This window comes from Artemia sp. Qi Xiang Cuo, chromosome 6 (genome assembly GCF_049724085.1).
Source record: "Artemia sp. Qi Xiang Cuo chromosome 6, ASM4972408v1, whole genome shotgun sequence".
Classification (NCBI taxonomy): Eukaryota; Metazoa; Arthropoda; class Branchiopoda; order Anostraca; family Artemiidae; genus Artemia; species Artemia sp. Qi Xiang Cuo.
The window spans coordinates 72550659-72570438 of NC_142799.1; the positions used below are offsets into that span (position 1 = coordinate 72550659).

Sequence of the window (19780 nt, forward strand, 5' to 3'; positions counted from 1 at the left end):
CCTGATATTTATAAAAAAGTATTATTTTTTAAAAATTAATACATTAAAAAAATCAAAATTTTATTATAATTCCCAAATTACCTATCGAAAATAAAAGAACTTTTTTAAAAAAAACATAAAAAAGTAAAATTTATAACGATAAAAAAAAATATACCCGAAATAGATGAATTTCAATTAAGTTTTGTAAAAAAAATACCTAGAAAAAAAACCAATGATATTTTTAAAAAATTAAGCTTTTGTAACAATTAAAAAATTAAAAATTAAAATTTTTTTTATAATACCAACTTACTGATCGAAAATATAATAAATTTTTTCAAAAAAACATCTAAAAGACACATTGATCCCGATAAAAAAATCACACCGTAAATTTCAACCTATAAGAGAATTAGAGGTTTTTTTTCAGCTCCTAAAAACAACAGGCTTCTAAGTGTATAAGTATCCCTTAGTTCTAGTGTAAGGAAATAATTTCTTCATTAACTTAATGACAATTTATTTTTAATAATGATAATATTTTTTACTCACCAAAAACTGCATATAATTATCCATTTTTCTCTTTAATTACAAAAAATGCTATCTCGAATATACACGACTCGAAACTGATGGAGAATCAAATATGGAACCTGAATATATACAAAAATAATTGCATAACAATGAAACAAGACGTGCTGGTTTTTTGAGTTTATCACCAAAAAGGCAGTGAACTTTGAAATCGCGTCATTCCCCTGGCAAAGAGTGTGTTGACCTGTAACTACTAGAAAAACCTGTTTGGTACGGGGGCCTTGTAGAATTCAAAAGACCTATTCTACTTACGTATACGAAAATCTTTTTATACGTCTTGCTTTCTCTTTGCCAATTCAATGATATTTGTGGATTTGTTAAAGGTAATTGTCTGGCGTAAATTTTCACCGGGATTGAATTGTCTAGAAGATGTTTCTGTAGGGAGGGGGATTTTCTCGTGGGGTTGTATCTAGATTTCATGGCGTTATTTAAAAACGATCAGAAATTAAATAAGAAAAACCTCAAAATAAAAAAAAAATATAAAAAACCTCATATACGTAATAATTTCTTTTCGTTTTAAGTTTTAATATTGCTCCTTACTTCAATTTGGACTTATTTTTCAAAATCCGATTAAATTGATCTTTTTATTATTACTAAAATCATGGTCAGTGGCGTAATTTCGTCAAAATCTGGAGGGGGGGGGGCAAAATTGAACTTGATTTCTCCAAGTCAAATTACTAAAGAAATCTAATCTGTTTCTGTGGATGCTTAAATTATGTAGAGCTACCTTAGTTTTGACAAGATTTTTGACAACGCTAATTTCCAGCTAGAGGGGGAAGAGAAATGGGGTCGGGGGTGCAGTTGCTACCCCTGCCCTTAGCAAATTACGACTCTGGTTTTGGCTACTATTTGAAAAAGTCATTCTTACTTACAGTTCGTTTCCACAAACTGTCATATTTGAAGGAATCCTTGGACAGTATCATCCAAGGAAAACATAAAACTACTTCTTATTGAAGCAGGGTTTTTAACAAAAAAATAAAATAATAAACAAATAAATAGCTTTCAATACAGAAAGATTTGCCGTAGTCCAAAAGTTCGTGATTGGAAACCGCTTATGATATCACTATCCAAGAAAGAATTTTTTTTTTTTGAACCTTCAACATTTAATGTGCATTGTAGATTGTTGTCAACAGCATTAATTTTTTAATTCAACAGTATTTAATTTTATATATCATTTGATCTTTCATTTTCTGTACGATCAAATTCAAGATAAATAATAAAACATTCATTAAAAAAAATTGTGAGCCCTGTTTTTTTTCTGAATGATAATATATGTTTCTATCATAAGGATGGCGTTAAGACCGAACTGCAATAGACTACTACTTCAGCTACTTAATTTTATTAAATAAAAAAAAAATAGTGTTTTTAACTGAAAGTAAGGAGCGACATTAAGACAAAACGAACAGAAATTATTCCGTATATGAAAGGGGCTGTCCCCTCCTCAACGCCTCGCTCTTTACGCTATTAAATAAAAAAAAACAAGTTTTTTAACTGAAAGTAAGGAGTGACATTAAAAATTAAAACGAACAGAAAGCATTCCGTATATGAAAGGGGCTGTATATGAAAGTCTTTTATTGTTTTAAAAAATAAAGTTGTGAGAAAGAGTCTAATTTTAGCGTAAAGAGCGAGGTGTTGAGGAGGGGACAGCCCCTTTTATATACGGAATAATTTCTGTTCGTTTTAAGTTTTAATGTCACTCCTTACTTTCAGATTAAAAAAACTTTTTTTTATTTGATTTTTGAACGTTTTTGAATTAATGAAGCTTTTGATTTTGGCTCACCGTATATGAATAATTAAAACAAAATTTGTATATTAATTTTACTTTTATTTGGTTAAATGGCTTTCTCGAAAGTTGTTTAATTTTCTTTGCGTACGTTTAATTAGTACTAAATATACGTAACTTACGAATTAACTTACGTAACGAACTTCTATATTCATATACTTTTAATACGTATATTAGGGGGTTCGCCCCCTCGTCATTACTTCGCTCTTTACGTTAAAGTTCGAATTTTGTTCCAATTCTTTAAAAACGACCCCTTAATCACAAAGCCCGTTAATTAGAATAAATAGCTCTGATGAAATTACTAAAAAATCTTTGGCTTAAAGATCGAGGTTTTGACTAGGGGGCGAACCCAATCATATACGTAGTAATTTCTGTTCGTTTTAAGTTTCATGTTGCTCCTTACTTTCAGTTTAAAAACGTTTTTTTTTTAATTTAATTTCTGATCGTTTTTTAAGCAATGCTGGGGAATCCGGTGCCCCCTTCATAGCATTGTCCCTTCCCCCATTAAAACTTCCTCCATGGAAAGATCCTCCCACATAAAACCCGACCCCCCCCACTACAAGAAAAAAATCCCCCCTGAAAACGTCTGCATACTTCCCGATAACCAATACTATATGTAAACATTGGGTAAAGTTCATAACTTCCAGCCTTCCCTCCGGGAACTTTGGGGGATTGAGTCATCCTAAAAGACATAGGCTACTTACTACATTTTTGACCATGCTGAACAAAATGGCTATCTCAAAATTTTGATCGGGGGCCTAGTTGCCCTCCATTTTTTTGGTCACTTAAAAGGGCACTAGAACTTTTAATTTCCATTCGAATGAGATCCCTCCCACGATATTCTAGGACCACTGGGTCGATACGATCACCCTTGGAAAAAAAAAACAACAACAAAAATAAGCACGCATCCGTGATATTTCTTCTGTAAAAAAACAAGTTTTTTCTAACTGAAAGTCAGGCGCGACATTAAAACTTAAAACGAACAGAAATTATTCCGTATATGAAAGGGGCTGCCCCCTGCTCAACCCCCCGCTCTTTACGCTAAATTTTTTTATTGTTTTAAAAAACAAAGTTGTGAGACAGAGTCAAACTTTAGCCTACAGAGCGAGGGGTTGAGGAGGGGGCAGCCCCTTTCATATACGGAATAATTTCTGTTTGTTTAAATTTTTAAATGTTGCTCCTTACTTTCAGTTAAAAAAACTTGTTTTTTTTATTTAAATTCTGAGCGTTTTTGAATTAATGCAGCTTTTATTTTGGCTCTCCGTACATGAATAATAAAAACGAAATTTGCATATTAATTTTACTTTTATTTTACTTTTTTGGCTAAATGGCTTTCTCGAAATTTTGATCTGACATAACTTATTAGCTTACGTAACGAACTTCCATATTCGTATGTTTGTATTTCGTATATTAGGGGGTTCTCCCCCTAGTCAATACTACGATCTTTGCCCTAAATTCAAATTTTTCTCCAATTATTTAAGAATGGCCCCATAATCACAGAGGCCGTTAATTAGAATAAATAGCTCTGATGAAATTACAAAAAAAAATTAGCGTAAAGAGCGAGGTAATGAGTAGTGGGTGAACCCAATCACTTACATATTAATTTCTGTCCGTTTTAAATTTTGATGTGGCTCCTTACTTTCAGTTGAAAAAATTGTTTTTTTTCTTTATTATTTAATTTCTGATATTTTTTTAAATAATGCTGGGAAATTCGGCGCCCCCTTCTTAGCAATGCCCCGTCCCCCATCAAAACTTCATACATGGAAAGATCCTCCCACGTAACACACGACCCCCTCCACTACCAAAAAAGTCCCCCCTGAAAATTACTGTATACTTCCCAATAACCAATACTATATATAAACATTGGGCAAAGTTCATAACTTGCAGACCTTCCACCGGGGACTGTGGGGGGATTAGGTCATCCTCAAAGACATAGTTATTGTATTTTTCGACCATATAAAAATTTTGATTGGATGACTTTGAGAAACAAATGAGCGTGGGAGGGGGCCTAGTTGCCCTCCATTTTTTTGGTCACTAAAAAAGGGCACTAGAAGTTTTAATTTTCGTTCGAATAGCCCTCCCGCGATATTCTAGGACCACCGGTTCGATACGATCACCCCTGGGAAAAAAAAAATAAATAAACACGCATCCGTGATCTTTCTTCTGGCAAAAAATACAAAATTCCACATTTCTGCATATAGGAGCTTTGAACTTCTATAGTAGGGTTCCTTTATACTCTGCATCTAATGTTGTGATTTTAATTAAAGTTTTATGACTTTTAGGGGTTATTTCCCCCTTTTTTCGAAAATAAGCCAAATTTTCTCAGCCGCGTAACTTTTGATGGCTAAGACTAAACTTGATGAAACTTTGTTTTCTAGAGTATTGGTTACTATTGAGCCGGGTCGCTCCATACTTAGAGTTCGTTACCACTAACTGTTTGAATCGTTACCACGAACTGTTTGAGAATTACAAAATTCCACATTTTTGCAGAGTTGAGCTTGAAACCTCTATAGTAGGGTTCCCTGATACGCTGAATCTGGTGGTGTGATTTTCATTAAGGTTGTATAACTTTTAGGGGGTGTTTCCCCCTTTTTTCGAAAATAAGGCAAATTTTCTCAGTAACTTTTGATTGGTAAGACTAAACTTGATGAATCAGCATTCAAATCTGATTCTTTTGATGTATCTATTGGTATCAAAATTCCGTCTTTTAGAGTTTCGGTTACTATTGAGCCGGGTCGCTCCTTACTTACAGTTCGTTACCACGAACTGTTTGAAACTTTTTTATTGTTTTGAAAAGTAGAGTTGTGAAAAAGAGTCAAACTTTAGTGTAGAGAGCGAGGCGTTGAGGAGGGGACAGCCCCTTACATATATTGAATAATATCTGCTCGGTCTAACTTTTAATGTCGCTCCTTACTTTCAGTTAAAAAAAACCTTGTTTTTCTAATTTAATTTATGAACGCTTTTCAACTAATACAGGTTTGATTTTTGCTCACCGTACATGAAAAATGAAATCACAGTTTGCACATTAATTTTGGCAGATTTATTCCGGATATGAAAGGTCGCCCCCTCCTCAATACCTTGCTCTTTGCGCTAAAGCCGTTAGCACTTTTAAAAAAGTTACTATTCTAATTAAACGTGCCCTGTGTTTCAATTTTAGTAAACAGTCAAACTTTAGCGTAAAGAGTAAGGTATTGAGGAGGGGGCAACCCTTCATAAATGGCATAATTTCTGTTCGTTTTTCAAATAATGCCGGTAAATCTGACTCACCATCTATGAAATATACCCCTCCCCCTCACGAAAACTCCTCCGTGGAAATTTCTTTCAACGTAAAGTGTACCCCCTCCCTTCAAATTCCTTCCAGATAGTTCCTTCCTCACTGAGAATCCTCCCTCTCTGTAAAATCACTTGTGGACGATTCACCCTGGAAAATTCTCCTTAGCATTATTTCATTGGAATAAGACTTTAATCTTCTAATCGGTTTCTCGATCATTCCAAAAATACCCTCTTCCGTTGAAATTATTTCCCAGAAAATAAAATGCGTGGAAAAACTCCCCTGGCTAATTCTCCTGATCATCTCCACATAGAAAATTTGGCAAAGAGAATGTAAGACAATTAAAAGGAATTTTGTATAAAAATTCTGTCAAAACCCCCAGTGTAATATCTTCCCTAGAATGTTCGCTCTCCAGAAATTTTCCTCCCCGAGGAAGATTCTCCCCTTAGAACTCCACCCCAAGTACAACCCCCCCCACCCCAAAAAATGACTGTATGCTTTCCAATAACAAATACTATATGCAGACAATGGGCAAAGTTCACCACTTGCAGCCCTCATCCGGGGACTGTGGGGGTCGTTTTACACCTAAAGACACAGTTATTTGATTTTTCGACTATCCTGAACAAAATGGCTATCTTAAAATTTTGATCCGGTGATTTTGGGGGAAAATGAGCGTGGGAAGGGGCCTAGTTACCCTCCAATTTTTTGGTTACTTAAAAAGGGCACTAGAACTTTTGAGTTCCATTTGAATGAGCCCTCTTGCGATATTCTAAGACCACTGGGTCGATACGATCACCCCTGGGAAGAAAAAGAAAAAAAAACTAAACAAATAAAGACGCATCCATGATCTTTCTTCTGGCAAAAAATACAAAATTCCACATTTCTCCTTATAGGAGGTTGATACCTCTACAGTAGGGTTATCTGATACGCTGAATCTGACGGTGTGATTGTCATTAAGATTCTATGACTTTTAGGGGATGTTTCTCCCCTTTTTGAAAATAAGGCAAATATTCTCAGACTCGTAACTTTTGATGGGTGACACTAAACTTGATGAAACTTATATATTCGAAATTAGCGTAAAAATTTGATTGTTTTGATGTATCTATTAGTATCCAAATACCGTTTTTTAGAGTTTCGATTACTTTTGAGCCGGGTCGCTCCTTACTTACAGTTTATACAAATTTTATACAAATTAATTTTAGATGTTTCATTTAATTGCTAAATTTCTGCTTGAAGAGTATTGTTCGGAAGTTTATCTTAATTTCAGACAGCTGTCGAAGGAGCTCAACCTATTATCGATTTGGCAGTTTCAGAACAGATTGAGGGCAAGTCAGGAGACTACTTTGTTGATTGCAAGGTAAGAAAAGTCTGCTACACCCAAAGTCTGGCCCAAGTGAGTGATTTAATCAAGTAGTCAACATTTACCCAAACGCTAAAAACGCAGTTAAAAGTCAACGTAAAAAATGACTTTAATAGCACACGTTAATTTTTCTAAATCAAGCCTTAATAACCCCCCTTCTGAGATTACTGCTCAGTTTTAGCTCTCTTTTGCTTATGGAGCTCTTAGCTATAGGGGAGACTGGGGTACCTCCGCACACGGGGCACCTCCAGACATCGAACCTGTTGGCTTTGCTATCTAGCGGAAAAATTGGAAAAAAATCACAAAGATGTGCCATTTTACTGTTCATCTTGGAGGCAAGATGGCACTTCCATCAAATAGCATAGCAGTGAGTCAGTCGGTAATAAGACTTTAAAGATACAGCTGCCAATTGTTTCGCGTGATGATAAAAGTGAAATAGAGAGGTAAGTTTTATAGATACATTTAATGTAATGTTCTAGGAACAAGCAAAACGAACCCAAATATGCTTCCTCTACATAAGATTGACGTAACTCTAGGTGTTCTTTGGTTATGACTCTTTTCTTCTGAAAGGCTCCTTAGGGGCACCTCCGGACAATTTTTTGGGGGCAGGTTTGGACACTGTCCGGAGGTGCCACGATGATTTGAGCAGCCATTGGTGTTTTTTTCTTTCATTTTTAAAAGGAAAGGAAGGATTGATGATATAATTAGATGTATGAAAGAAGCTGAAAAAATTGCAGTAAGTTTGAAGTCCCTGATATAACAGCAAAGTTGGCCGTGCTGCATGGAAGGCTGTCGGATTCAGCTGTTTGTCGTTTTTCGCCTCATCATCCTTTGGTCTGTCTATTCGGTTAATTTCATTGTAGTGTACTTTATTTCATTTTCTCTTTTGTCTTTTTTTCTTTTTTCCTTGTGTTACTCCACCAGTGTCATAACTTGTTATGACGCGGGTTAAAAATAATTTATTATTATTATAGCACCTAGTAAGTGATTAATAACTGAGTTTTACTGAAGGCAGCATTTTTCTTTCCAGAAATGGTGCGAAATTATATCCCTACTAAGTCCGAGCCAAACGAAGAAGCTATCAAACAAGGGCTAAAAGCCATACAAGATGGAGATTCGGTCAGAAAAGCGGCCAAGACCCATGGAAGAGCTGCTTCAACATTATTTGATCGCTTGAAGAAGTCAAAATCAGCCAACGAGACTAGTGTGGATGAAGGAATAGCCAGATCAGCCAATTTGAAACGAGGAAAGTATTCCACCCGTCAGGTTTTCACTGACGATCAAGAGGAAAAACTTAAGACTTACCTTCTTCGTTCCTGCGAACTTCACTATGGTTTGACTTTAGCACAAACTCAGAAGCTGGCATATCAATATGCAGTGAAGCTGAGGGTCTCTTATCCCAAGAACTGGGATGAAAAGTGTGCCGCCACATATGACTGGTCATATGGATTTATGAAGCGTCATCCAGAGCTGAGTCTTCGGAAACCTGAGAACACCAGCCTGGCCAGGGCTTCAGGATTCAATCCCTTCAATGTAAACTCGTTCATGAATAATCTTGAAGCTTTATACAATCGGCACCGCTTCACACCTGAACGAGTGTACAACCTAGACGAAACCGGAGTAACAACTGTCATGGATAGCCCTAAAGTCATAGCGAAATCTGGTATAAAGCAAGTGGGCAAGGCCGTTGCTGCTGAGCGGGGGAGTTAGTTACAGTGTGTTGCATCGTTAATGCCATCGGGAACACCGTCCCCCCAGCGTTTGTGTTCCCACGCGTGCACTTCAGAGAACACATGCTCCATGGAGCACCACCTGGTAGCCTTGGGTTAGCTTTCCAGTCTGGTTGGATGACTGGACCGAACTTCTTAGAAGTTATGAAGCACTTCGTCAAGCACACTCGATGCGACAAGGAGAATCCGGTGTTGCTCATCCTCGATAACCATGAAAGCCATATTTATTTGGAGGCAGTTCTATATGCAAAAGAGAATGGAGTAGTGCTTCTCACATTTCCGCCACACTGCAGCCACAAAATGCAGCCCTTAGATATATCTGTCTATGGCCCGTTCAAGGTGTATCTGAGGGCTAAGTTCGGCGAGTGGCAAACAAACCATCCACACGAAAGATTTCAAATAACTCACACCGCAAACCTAGTTGGTCAAGCTTATCCCCTAGCGTTTACTCCGAACAACATCACATCGGGCTTTTCAAAACCAGGAATATGGCCATTCTCAAGATCAGCGTTCACTGATGCAGACTTCATCGCCGCTAATGTCTCAGACAGACCAAACACCGCTGGAGAAGTATCTGATAGGGTAGAGTCTAGGAATACTTTGGAAGCAGTTGCTGACCCTGTCCTGAAGTCCTCGGCCTTAGAGCAACCACCAGGGCCCAAACATGATGTCAATCCAGAAGACATTTTTCCATTCCCGAAGGCTAAACCAAGAAAGCTATCTGTGAATAGGGCTCGAGTTGGCAAAACGAGAATTTTAACGGATACGCCAGAGAAAGAAGATCTGGAGAAAAGAGCACAAGCAAAGTCAGCAAAGAAGACTGGTAGGAAAAGAGTAAAACTGGCAAAGAGCAAGGAGCAAGAGTTGTCAACGATAAGAGAACCTTCCTCCCCTTCGGAAATCTCTTTCCATGACTCTTCAGATGAAAGCCTCCATGCAGGGTCAGACTGTGAAATACCTGAAACTGAAAGTGAAGTTTCATTCATTCCAGAAGAGATCAAGGTTGACAAATTTGTGCTAGTGAGGTTTCAGCTTAAGAAAGATTTTGTTCTTTATGCAGCAAAGATCTTGGAGACTGATATTATGAACAGGGAGTTTCAGGTTTCTTTTCTACGGAGAAAGAAAGACTCTGATCGATTTCACTTTTCTGATATTGAAGACAAGGCATCGGTGTCGTTTGAAGATGTCGTGAAAAAGCTGGAGGTGACTCGACACGGTGGAACTGCTCGGGTCCAAGCTACTTATGTTTTTGCAGGTCTTTGGTTGGATCATATCCGCTGAGTGATTTAAGTTTGATAACTATGAACCTTTTTTCTTTTCTATTTACTTTTTTATCCTATATCTGAAGAATACAGCATCTGAAAGAATGTCCGGAGCTACCCCCACACCTGTGCAAAGCTGCCCCTATATAGGGGCAGTTTCGGACATTTTGTGGACCCAGGGAAAATGTCAACTACTTAGCAGCGCTTGCATATTTTCGCTTTAACTCTGTCCAGGCTCTGTCCAAGTGGCTAAGCTATGCTGGTGCCAAATAAGAAGTCCCGATAGCGCGCACAAGCCGAAGCAGGTAACTTTGATTAAAAAGTGCACGGAGGTGCCCCAGTCTCCCCTAGACAGAGATTCTACAACCGGGCTCATTTAGGATTTAGTTAATATAGATAAATATATTTTTATGAATTAATATGACTATAAAGTCTCTTACGACACATGTTGAAACAGGCCAATCAAATAGTACAACCAAATCAAAGAGGCCAATCAGCTGCTTTTATCGTACATAACGTCATGGTCGTAGCTAAAGATTTTCCAACGGCTGAGAAGGGTATGCCAGGAAGGTTGAAGGGATTTAGCGTCGTTTGGCCGATTTTAGCTATTCACTCCCTGTTCAACGTTGCTGTAGAAGGTTGTGGTTTCACTAAAAAGAAGTTGAATAAATTCATATCTTTTATGCAGAATACAGTGGATGGAAATTCTAACACGGTGCATTTATTTCATGCCTAGAATTGCACAACCGATATGCAAATCTGAGCTATAATATATAATATAAACGATTTAGTGGAGGTCTACAAGCCCGTGGCCTGACGATAAAGAGTTGTATTTTTTAAAAATTAAAATATTTTCTTGATTGTTCTAATCTTTGACATTAAGACATTTTGTCCAATTATGGTAAAATATGATGTATGTGGGGGTTGCTCCCTCCTCAATACTTTGCTCTTCACGCTGAAGTTGGGCTTTTTGTTCTAATTATTTAAGAATGACCCCTGAAACACAAGAGCCAATTAATTAGAATAATAGGCTTTTTTAAACGTTAAACAAAAATTTGTGTAAAGAGCGAGGTATTGAGGAGGGGATAACCCCCCTCATATACGTTATAATTTCTGTTCGTTTTAAGTTATAATATTACTCCTTATTTTTGGTTGAAAAAACTTGTTTATATTTATTTTCTGATCGTTTTTTAAGTAATGCCGGAGAATCCGGCTCCCCCTCCATGGAAAATTCCCTTTCCCCAAACAAAAATTCCTCCATGTAAAGATCCTCCCATGTACACCCCTTCGGCCAGAAAAACCCCAAGTCATCCTTATAGACAAAGTTGATAGATCATTCGATTATGTTGAACAAAATGGCTATCTCAAAATTTTGATCGACGACTTTGGGGAAAAAGGAATGTGGGAGAGGGGAGAACTGTCCTTCAATATTTTTGGTCAAATAAAAAGGACACTAGAACTTTTGTCTTTTATTAAGATTATTTGATTTTTGGGGGTGTTTCCGGATTTTTCAAAAATTGGACAAGTTTTCTGAGGCTAGTAACTTTTGACATTAAACTTGACAAATTTTATATATTTTGAATAAGCATCAAAATTTGGTTCTTTTGATGTATCCATTGTTATCAAGACTCTGTTTCTTGGAGTTTCGGTTGCTATTGAGCCGCATCGCTTCTTACTTACAGTTTGTTACTACGAACTGTTTGATCGCTTCTTCACTGGCCGATAAACGATCACTGGTGAGAAAGCTTTTGAGTTTGAGAAGAGAAGGCCAAAGGAGCCAAATCCAGGGAATGGTGCGGATTTTCTCGCACTTCAATCTCGGTATCTAGTGCTATGATTATGTAACAAAAGAGATCGTGCAACTTCAACTTGCCGTTTTCTGTCATTTTGTCGCACATAACATCAAGTTTTGGAAAAAGGGTGCCAAAAGACTTACCAGACTTACTTAATTTCCCAGCCGTTTTGGTGCCAGCTTCGACAGAGCAGCCACCCTCCTCCTCCAGGACACCTGGCCTTGAGCAGTTGCTGATGCAGACTGTTGGATCATCTTTTTCCTGGACGACCACGTGATTGTTTCCTATTAGCAACCATGAGGATAAAATCGTAGGCAATGTGACAGGGGGTATCTTCTGGTATTCGGAGGAGATGGCCATACCATCTTAGTGTACGTTGCACAACTTGCAGGGAGACTGGAATCCGCATCGTACCGGGCAGGAGGTCGGCGCTACTGATAAAAACCGGAGAGCTGATTCTAAGATAGCAAGTCGATTTGTCATGGTTTAAATCCTTAAAAAGAGGCTTCCAAAATCCTTGATTGGCACCTTATAGAGTGAATCCTTTTGTTTTCCCTTTTTAATTTTCACGCAAAGACACTTTTATAGGCTGGTGTATTGTTTGATGGTTTTTTTGATGGTATTGTTTTGATGTATATGTATATATATATATATATATATATATATATATATATATATATATATATATATATATATATATATATATATATATATATATATATATATATATATATATATATATATATATATATATATATATATATATATATATATATATATATATATATATATATATATATATATATATATATATATATATATATATATATATATATATATATATATATATACAGATATATAAACATAGGATGGATCGGGCAGTGTGAGACCCAAGTGGGTATACTTAATTTTGAAAAAGAAATACCCTAATTGAGCTTTTTTTGTCGAACCATTGCTGTGCAAAAGTTAAATTTTGATTTAGAGAGTCAGGTTTGAGGGGTGTTGGCCCTCCTCGCATTTAGGGTAACCCTGAATATAATATGAAAAACGAATGTAAATGAAGTATAAAAAAAACTTTTCTCAGTCGAAAGTAAAGAGCAACATTAAAACTTTAAATGAAATAAATTATTCTTTATATGAGGGGGCATGCCCCTCCCCAACCCCTGCTCTTTACGCTAAAATTTTACATTACTTTAAAAAACACTTTCCATTCCAATTCAACGGCTCGAGAGTTTAAGCAATTGTTTAAAAAAAAATTGGGACAAAAAATAAACTTTAGTGTAAAAAGGAGGGAGGGGTTGAGGAAAGGGCAGCCCCCCTGATATTTGGAATAATCTATGTTTGTTTTAAGAGATAATGTCTCCCTTTCCTGTCATTTGACAAAACTTTAATTTTTTTTATCTTACAAAGTTTCAAGCCAACAGAGAGCCAGGATTCTATATGACTGTTTTTTTCCCACTATAAAGCATATCTGCCAATAATGGGTAATTGTTGGTAATTTGGTATTTGCCAATGGTAAATATGCCTAATTGGCTTGCCAATAGTAATTATGCCAAAAATGGTTGGTAATATGCCAATGATAATTTGGATTGTTTGGCTCCCTTGATCTTGCTGTTCCTTGGGGTTTTCCATTTCTGGCGGCATGATTACTCTTCCCCGTTTTCTTTTCTTTTTTTTACTTTTTGAGTATTTTGAGAAAAATAGCTATCTGTAACTTTAATCCAGTACCATTGGAATCCGGGAATAATATAAGACCATGGTAAGGGGAACATGGCTGGCTTCATCCAATCATGTTTTACCTTACAAATTGGCCCTATAACTTTTGAATATTCAGCTGAATGAACTCCTGTCCAGGTTTACATAACCACCCTTCGAACACGTAGTGGCCAGCAAAAAAACACATGGAAGGCATTTCGTTCCTTACTGAGTCGACGCTAGTGCGTTTGCTCTGATATGAGTTACTTGCCAGACAAATGTAGGCCTATAGGAAGTTTTTTTTTCTTTCTGGGAAGGTCTTTTTTGATCAGTTTTCATCAAAAACAAGTATTTTAAATAAACTTCACATATATCAAAGCTTTTTTCATCAAATATCTTTTTTATTCAACTAGTTTTAACAACGCGATGTTTTGCTTTTCGTTACTCATTCGGGTTTTCCTCTGTCTAAGGTAAAAGTACTTTCTTTTGAAAAGAATTATACTATTTGGATTTTTTGCATATTTCTTTTTATCCTCTACCTCTTCTAGCTTATCTTTGCCGCTCCGACTCTATTTTAATAATTCAGAACATTGCAACATAATAAGAAACACAAAACAATGACATATAATTCAGTTACACGGAGGGTCAGTGCCCCGCGCGGGCAGTTGCCCAGGGGGTCAGCTCTACGGGGGTTCAGTGGTACAGTGGTTAAGGTGTACATGTGTGCTGGTACACGGAGGGTAAGTTACAGGGGTTCAGTTGCTTGTGGTTCAGTTGCAGGGTGGTTCAGTTACACGCAAACACTACTTTGTAGCATAACAAGTGTTAAAACAGAAATTTTGCCCCTCCTATTTGATTAATTTTAAAGAACGTATTAGCTTGTATTTTCAGATAGGGACTGAGATTGTGTTGTTCATTACAGGTGGCTAGAACATCTTGGCTGGCCAAAGACGTTGATCTTGCTAGGAAATTGTGGACTGCTTCTGAAGATGTCGTTGGCATCTCCTAGTGTCAAGTTCTCAGGACAATGCTTCTAACTACCACATACCAATCAATGGAATTTTTCTTTTTGTAAAGAGTTGTGTCTGATATTAAAATCATCACCTAAATAAAAATTTTCTGACTTAGTCTAAGTGTATTTAGTAGTGTTGAAGAAGAACTAAGTAAAAGAACTGATCGTGTAATATTGTGCTGGTAACCAAGGTTAAAAAAATAAGCTCTGTATATTCTTTTTACCAGAACATAGGACGGAGTAAAAGTAAGCACCCTAGTTACGCCGTTGACACCTGAGACCAATCTCCCTTCTTTTGGGGGAAAGAAAAGTCCCCAAGTTTTAGTGATCTCGATGACTTTTCAAGGACGATTAGCACTGCAAAACACTTTCATCTCTATCCTTCAATTTTTTCCTGTAGTAGGAAAAAAAATCTAATTTTAATACATTGGTGGTACAAGGGCTGGTAAGCTTATACGACCACTTCTCAAGGTAACCTGGTAATAGAATAAAAGTAGCAGTGTTAGATTCCTTATTCAATGCTCTTTCTAGACATCATGGTCGCTTCTCAGGCAATGCACCTCACCCCCTTAACAAACACCCTAAACAGTATATTTAATCGTTGTAATTATTCGATGGTGCCTCATGTCTTGTTTTTTAACAGGTTTCTTGCATTCTTGACCTGTGAAAAACATTCGATCTAGGTTATTCCAACATAATTGTTGGATAACATATCGTTTCAAAATGATATAAAATCTGGGTAGCAAAGGAAGGCAATATGATAATCTGATTAATAGACCCTGATTTATCAAATTTATTAATTAATAGAATATTCTTAATTAGTTGATAGAATGAATTAATAGATTAATAGAATTAATTAATTGATCATAATGGATCATTAATGAAACATATTGCATATTTCAAGGTAAAAATGTCATTGTTTGAGTGTTTTTTAATCTTTTATATATCCTAAAGCTATATTTGGGACTATCAGGGGGCGGGGAGGTGAGCGCGGGCCGCATTGTCAGAACAGTGCCGTTGGTGTTTGAAGAGAGCATAAAATAAGAAACATAATGATACAATCTTTATTTATTAATTTTATTTATGTTTCTTTTGATAGGGGTGTAGATATGCAAGAAAATTAATTTTGATCGTATTGATATATACTATATTTCTACGATCTGTGCTTTTTAGTATTATTTCATTTAAATTATGTTTTATAAAATTAAACATAATAATGACAAAAAATTGGTCCATGCGCGAAAGTTCCTAGATTATATTTGAATAAAAATTGGAATAACAAGGAACATACATTTTTCTGTTATAACTGTACTATCATTCAGTGATTTAAACATGGAAAATGAAAACAGGCTGGGTTCACATCGTATGGTGCGATTTTGATCCCTTGCTTTTTTCCCTCCTTGCCTCATTTAATAGTTTGAACTGCACCATTCTCAGGTGTTCTCCTTACTCTTTTTTTTACTCTGATCTTATTTTTATGCTCGTTTTTTTTTTCTTTAAAGAAATTTCGATGGATATTCTGATTTTGACGTCAACAGTTTCCGTGACAACACTGTTTTGCAAATGTCTTTAAAGTTTCTTATCAATGCCATTTCCGGACCAAAATTGTAATTGAATGCAGAAGTGTTTTGTAACTTAGAACAATGGCTTAGATTAGGACTTCCTGGATCTCATTTTAAATTTCGCAGTTAGACAATAGAAATCTCTTTAAAAAGTTTTGCTTCGAAAAATCTTTCAACTTCTACTTTATTAATAGTTTTCAGAAAGTTTCTTTTTGCCACTATTAACTTCAAAAAGTTTGATGATTTGTTAAAAATTTCCAAAACAGCAGTTCATCTTAATTTAAAAGACAAATGTTTCAAGCTAGCTAGTAAGCTGAACCTGTCCTAGTTCTTCAGTTTCAATTATTTGAATTTCTCACTGTTTCTTTTGCCCATGAAGTACCAAGGACAGTGAAAATGGAAACTGATCGTCAGAACTCGTTAAATGGAAACTTATGAATCTTAAAAAGAATTGTAAAAATCGGGTTACAATTTTTAATGAAAAAGACCACATACAGTTAAAAAAGACATTTACAGTTATGCAGTATTTCGTACTAGCGGCTGCGAAACCTAAAAAAACGAAACATGGGTGAAAATTAAGCAAAAAACGTATTAAAAACATGCAGCATTGTGGTTGAAATTATGTTTGAGGCAACAAAAAGCTCATCTTGTGTTTGAGTCCAATCTGACAGTTTAGCTCTACTTTGAAGGTGTAGTAGTCTTTGAGAATCAACACATTGTTAGGGATGAAAATCATTTTCAAGTTTGACCAATCAGTTTTGCTGATTAATTTTCACATTTTAACGTAGCAACACTGACGGAAACGCGGCACTACTGTAAAAATCAAAATTTTGACATAACTGAAAGTAAGAATATCAGAAAATGGCAGTTTTTGTTGTAAATAGACCTAAGACGGGACAGAGGGGGAAAATGTATGTTTATTATGATTTCCTTTGTACTTCAATAATTTTCATTAATGGACTTTACAATATTTTTTTCGTATATTTTTTGGAGATTTAGTTCGCCGAGCATGAAGAAACTCTATGGAATAACTTTAATTCATCATATCGCACACATGACACTTCAAAAACAGTGCCAGTTAAATAATTGCGGCTGTTATGACACGTTCGTCTAGAATTTTATTTTGTGATGCAGAATAATAGACTACAATATTTTATTAAATTGCATTTATTTCCTATTCGAAAAAGCATTAAAATAAATTCTTCTTTTCTCTCTAGTTTCTAAAAACAACCCGAGGCGAATTTGACGACAAAGGTCGATAAGATTACATGTAAATAAATGCTCTCATAGAATAAACTCAGGGAGAGGGTCTGAAATGTCGAGATGGAATTTCGGATTTTAATTTTCAAATTTACTTAGAGATGGTGGCAGACTTGATCGCAGGAGTACGTTCTGGCCTATTCCCCCTAAAATATCAATGCTTTTTCAAATTCTATAATATTTATCACATATAATATTTATGGATATAATATTCAGTTCTCGTTTGGCATCTGACCTGTAAACATCAGTTTTATTTTTAAGCCGGATTAAATTTAGAATTAATTACAGTGGACAGTTTCGCAATAAGTGAATGAATTCACGTTTTGTGAAAAGAAAAAGGACTTATATTACGGTAGCAATCAACAGATTATCCTATTATTTGTGTGGCGTTCGTATTACTTTGGATTAGCTGATTAAGGATGCCAGAGTACGGTGGTGAATAACAAAGCAGGTTCCGCGGACCACCAGGCCAGCCGTCAATTGCTGATTGCCACTGCTGCCGTGGGCCTGCCCACTGAAAGATAAGTTGATTTTTTTTCTCTATTTTGGTTTTTCTCGTAGTAGCGAAGAAATGTCAAAATTTCAACAGTTCCAGGTTGCGTTAGCGAATTTCAAAAGATTCCCGCTGTGGCCCGTAAGAATTATCCAAGTTTCAAAGGATAAAAAAGGAATCTTCAACAACTTAGTTTTTGCGTATGGGGATCTCACAGAGTCGCGCCTAACGGAGATTAGTCTCATCTCGTTTGAGGACAATTACTGCGAAGCATCTAAAAAACTGATAAAAATGTTGGAAGTGCGTTTAAACAGGTTAACCAAAACCCAGACATTTATAAGACGGCTTCCAAAACTTTCGCATCGCTGAAAGCAGTTTCTTATGGACCATCTCCCGCGGATTTGCTAGTTAAAATAGTCGCAAATGAGGAATAAATTGCTAAGACAAAAGAATCAATGATGAGCGCGATTACTAGGCAAGTTCAAAATAAATGTGGAAAGAACCAAACTCTGAAAACTTCGGTTGAGACTATCGTGAGTGAAATATATTCGTCAGTGTCGCTTGAGTTTAATCCGAAGCTAGAGCAATTGTTGGTATCAGTAAATAATATCAAAGGACTGATTGAAAATTTAGAGAACCGAATTGCAAAATTAGAAGTAAAAATTTATGATTATGAGCAAGAAAAACAGCTTGAAACTTTAGTTTTTCATGGTATTAAACAGCAGCCGGGTGTTGGCTTGAAGTCGACCATTCTGAATATAGCCTCGCAAAAGCTGGAGCTTTCCGGTATCTCTGATTGGGATTTTGCTATGGTTTACAGGTCGAAATTAAATAACCCAGGGTCGGCAAACGATAAAGTTGCACCAGTGTTCGTGAGATTTTCTACCTGTGAGACGGCCCGTAGAGTGTTTGCGAGTAAATCAAAATTGGCTGGTTCGAAAATCTTTTTGTCTGAGTCTCTAACCAAGCGCCGTCGCGATATCCTGAGTGCCACAAGAGACAAGTTTGGCGTGAAAAATGTATGGTCAGATCGTGGCCAGGTTCTCGCAATGCTTCCGGGTGAGCGAGCTGCTCGTCGAATTAACTCGCTTTCAGATTGCGTTTAGTTTGTTGTTTATGAGTAGTTTGGTAGTGTTTATCTCGTCAAGATGTTCTATATTACTCTTTATTTATATTTTTATTTTGTTGTTTATTTTTTGATTTCTTATGAGTATAAATATCGCCCCGTTTGAGCGCGGAAAAGGGATGAATTATAGGATTCTGTTTTGCGTAAGTTGATATGAGTAGTAGTTTAAGTGGAAGATTGAGTGATTTGCAAAATAATCCTTTTAATGTTGATGATTATTTGTTGACGGATATTGGAAATGATGGGTCGCAAATTAGTTTTTGTCCATCTCTTGATATTAAATATCGTCAGTTATCAACTTTGGAGGAATTAGGCCGGTCTGGATTTCATGCATGGACATGGAATTGTCATTTAATGTCTTCTTACCATGAGATTTTTTATTTTATTTCCCGATCTAATAATTTACATATAATGGCCTTATTTGAAACCTTTTTGGGTCATGATACTGTTCATTCGTCGTTTAATTTTCCAGGTTATGAACTGATTGCTCGAAGTCGAACGTCAATGGGACGTGGAGGCCTGGCTTTCATTGTCCGACAGGATTTGAATTGGAAAATTAGAAAGGATTTGGACATTTGGAAGGAGGGTAAGATAGAAACCTTTAGTATAGAAATTCAGTTTGAAAATCGAGCTTGTATTTTTACTGTTGTATATAAGCCACCAAGTGCATCATTTGAAGAGTTTGCTGAAGGATTTGAATGTCTTGCTGCAAAGGTAAATAGATCTAGTCAAGAGTTTATATGTATGGGCGACTTTAATTTTGATTTGTTAAATGTACGTGGACCAAATTTGGATTTTTTGAGCCTGATGATGTCAAATGATTTATAACCGACCGTGAGCATTCCAACGATAATCACGGATCATTCGGAAACGCT

The 19780-nt window shown here is 36.2% G+C and overlaps 1 protein-coding gene across 2 annotated transcripts in view; it reads left to right on the top strand.

Moving 5' to 3' along the window:
• The window catches only part of LOC148951575 (retinol dehydrogenase 11-like), a 271589-nt gene extending 257016 nt beyond the window's left edge, over positions 1 to 14573 (top strand). For both annotated transcript variants that reach the window (XM_089090342.1, XM_089090341.1), the window contains 2 exons: positions 6880 to 6969; positions 14375 to 14573. In XM_089090342.1, coding sequence (XP_088946468.1) covers positions 6880 to 6969; positions 14375 to 14461 — 177 coding nt within the window. In that variant the 3' untranslated portion in view covers positions 14462 to 14573. The remainder of the gene's footprint in view (positions 1 to 6879; positions 6970 to 14374) is intronic.
• The last annotated feature ends 5207 nt before the right edge of the window (positions 14574 to 19780 follow it).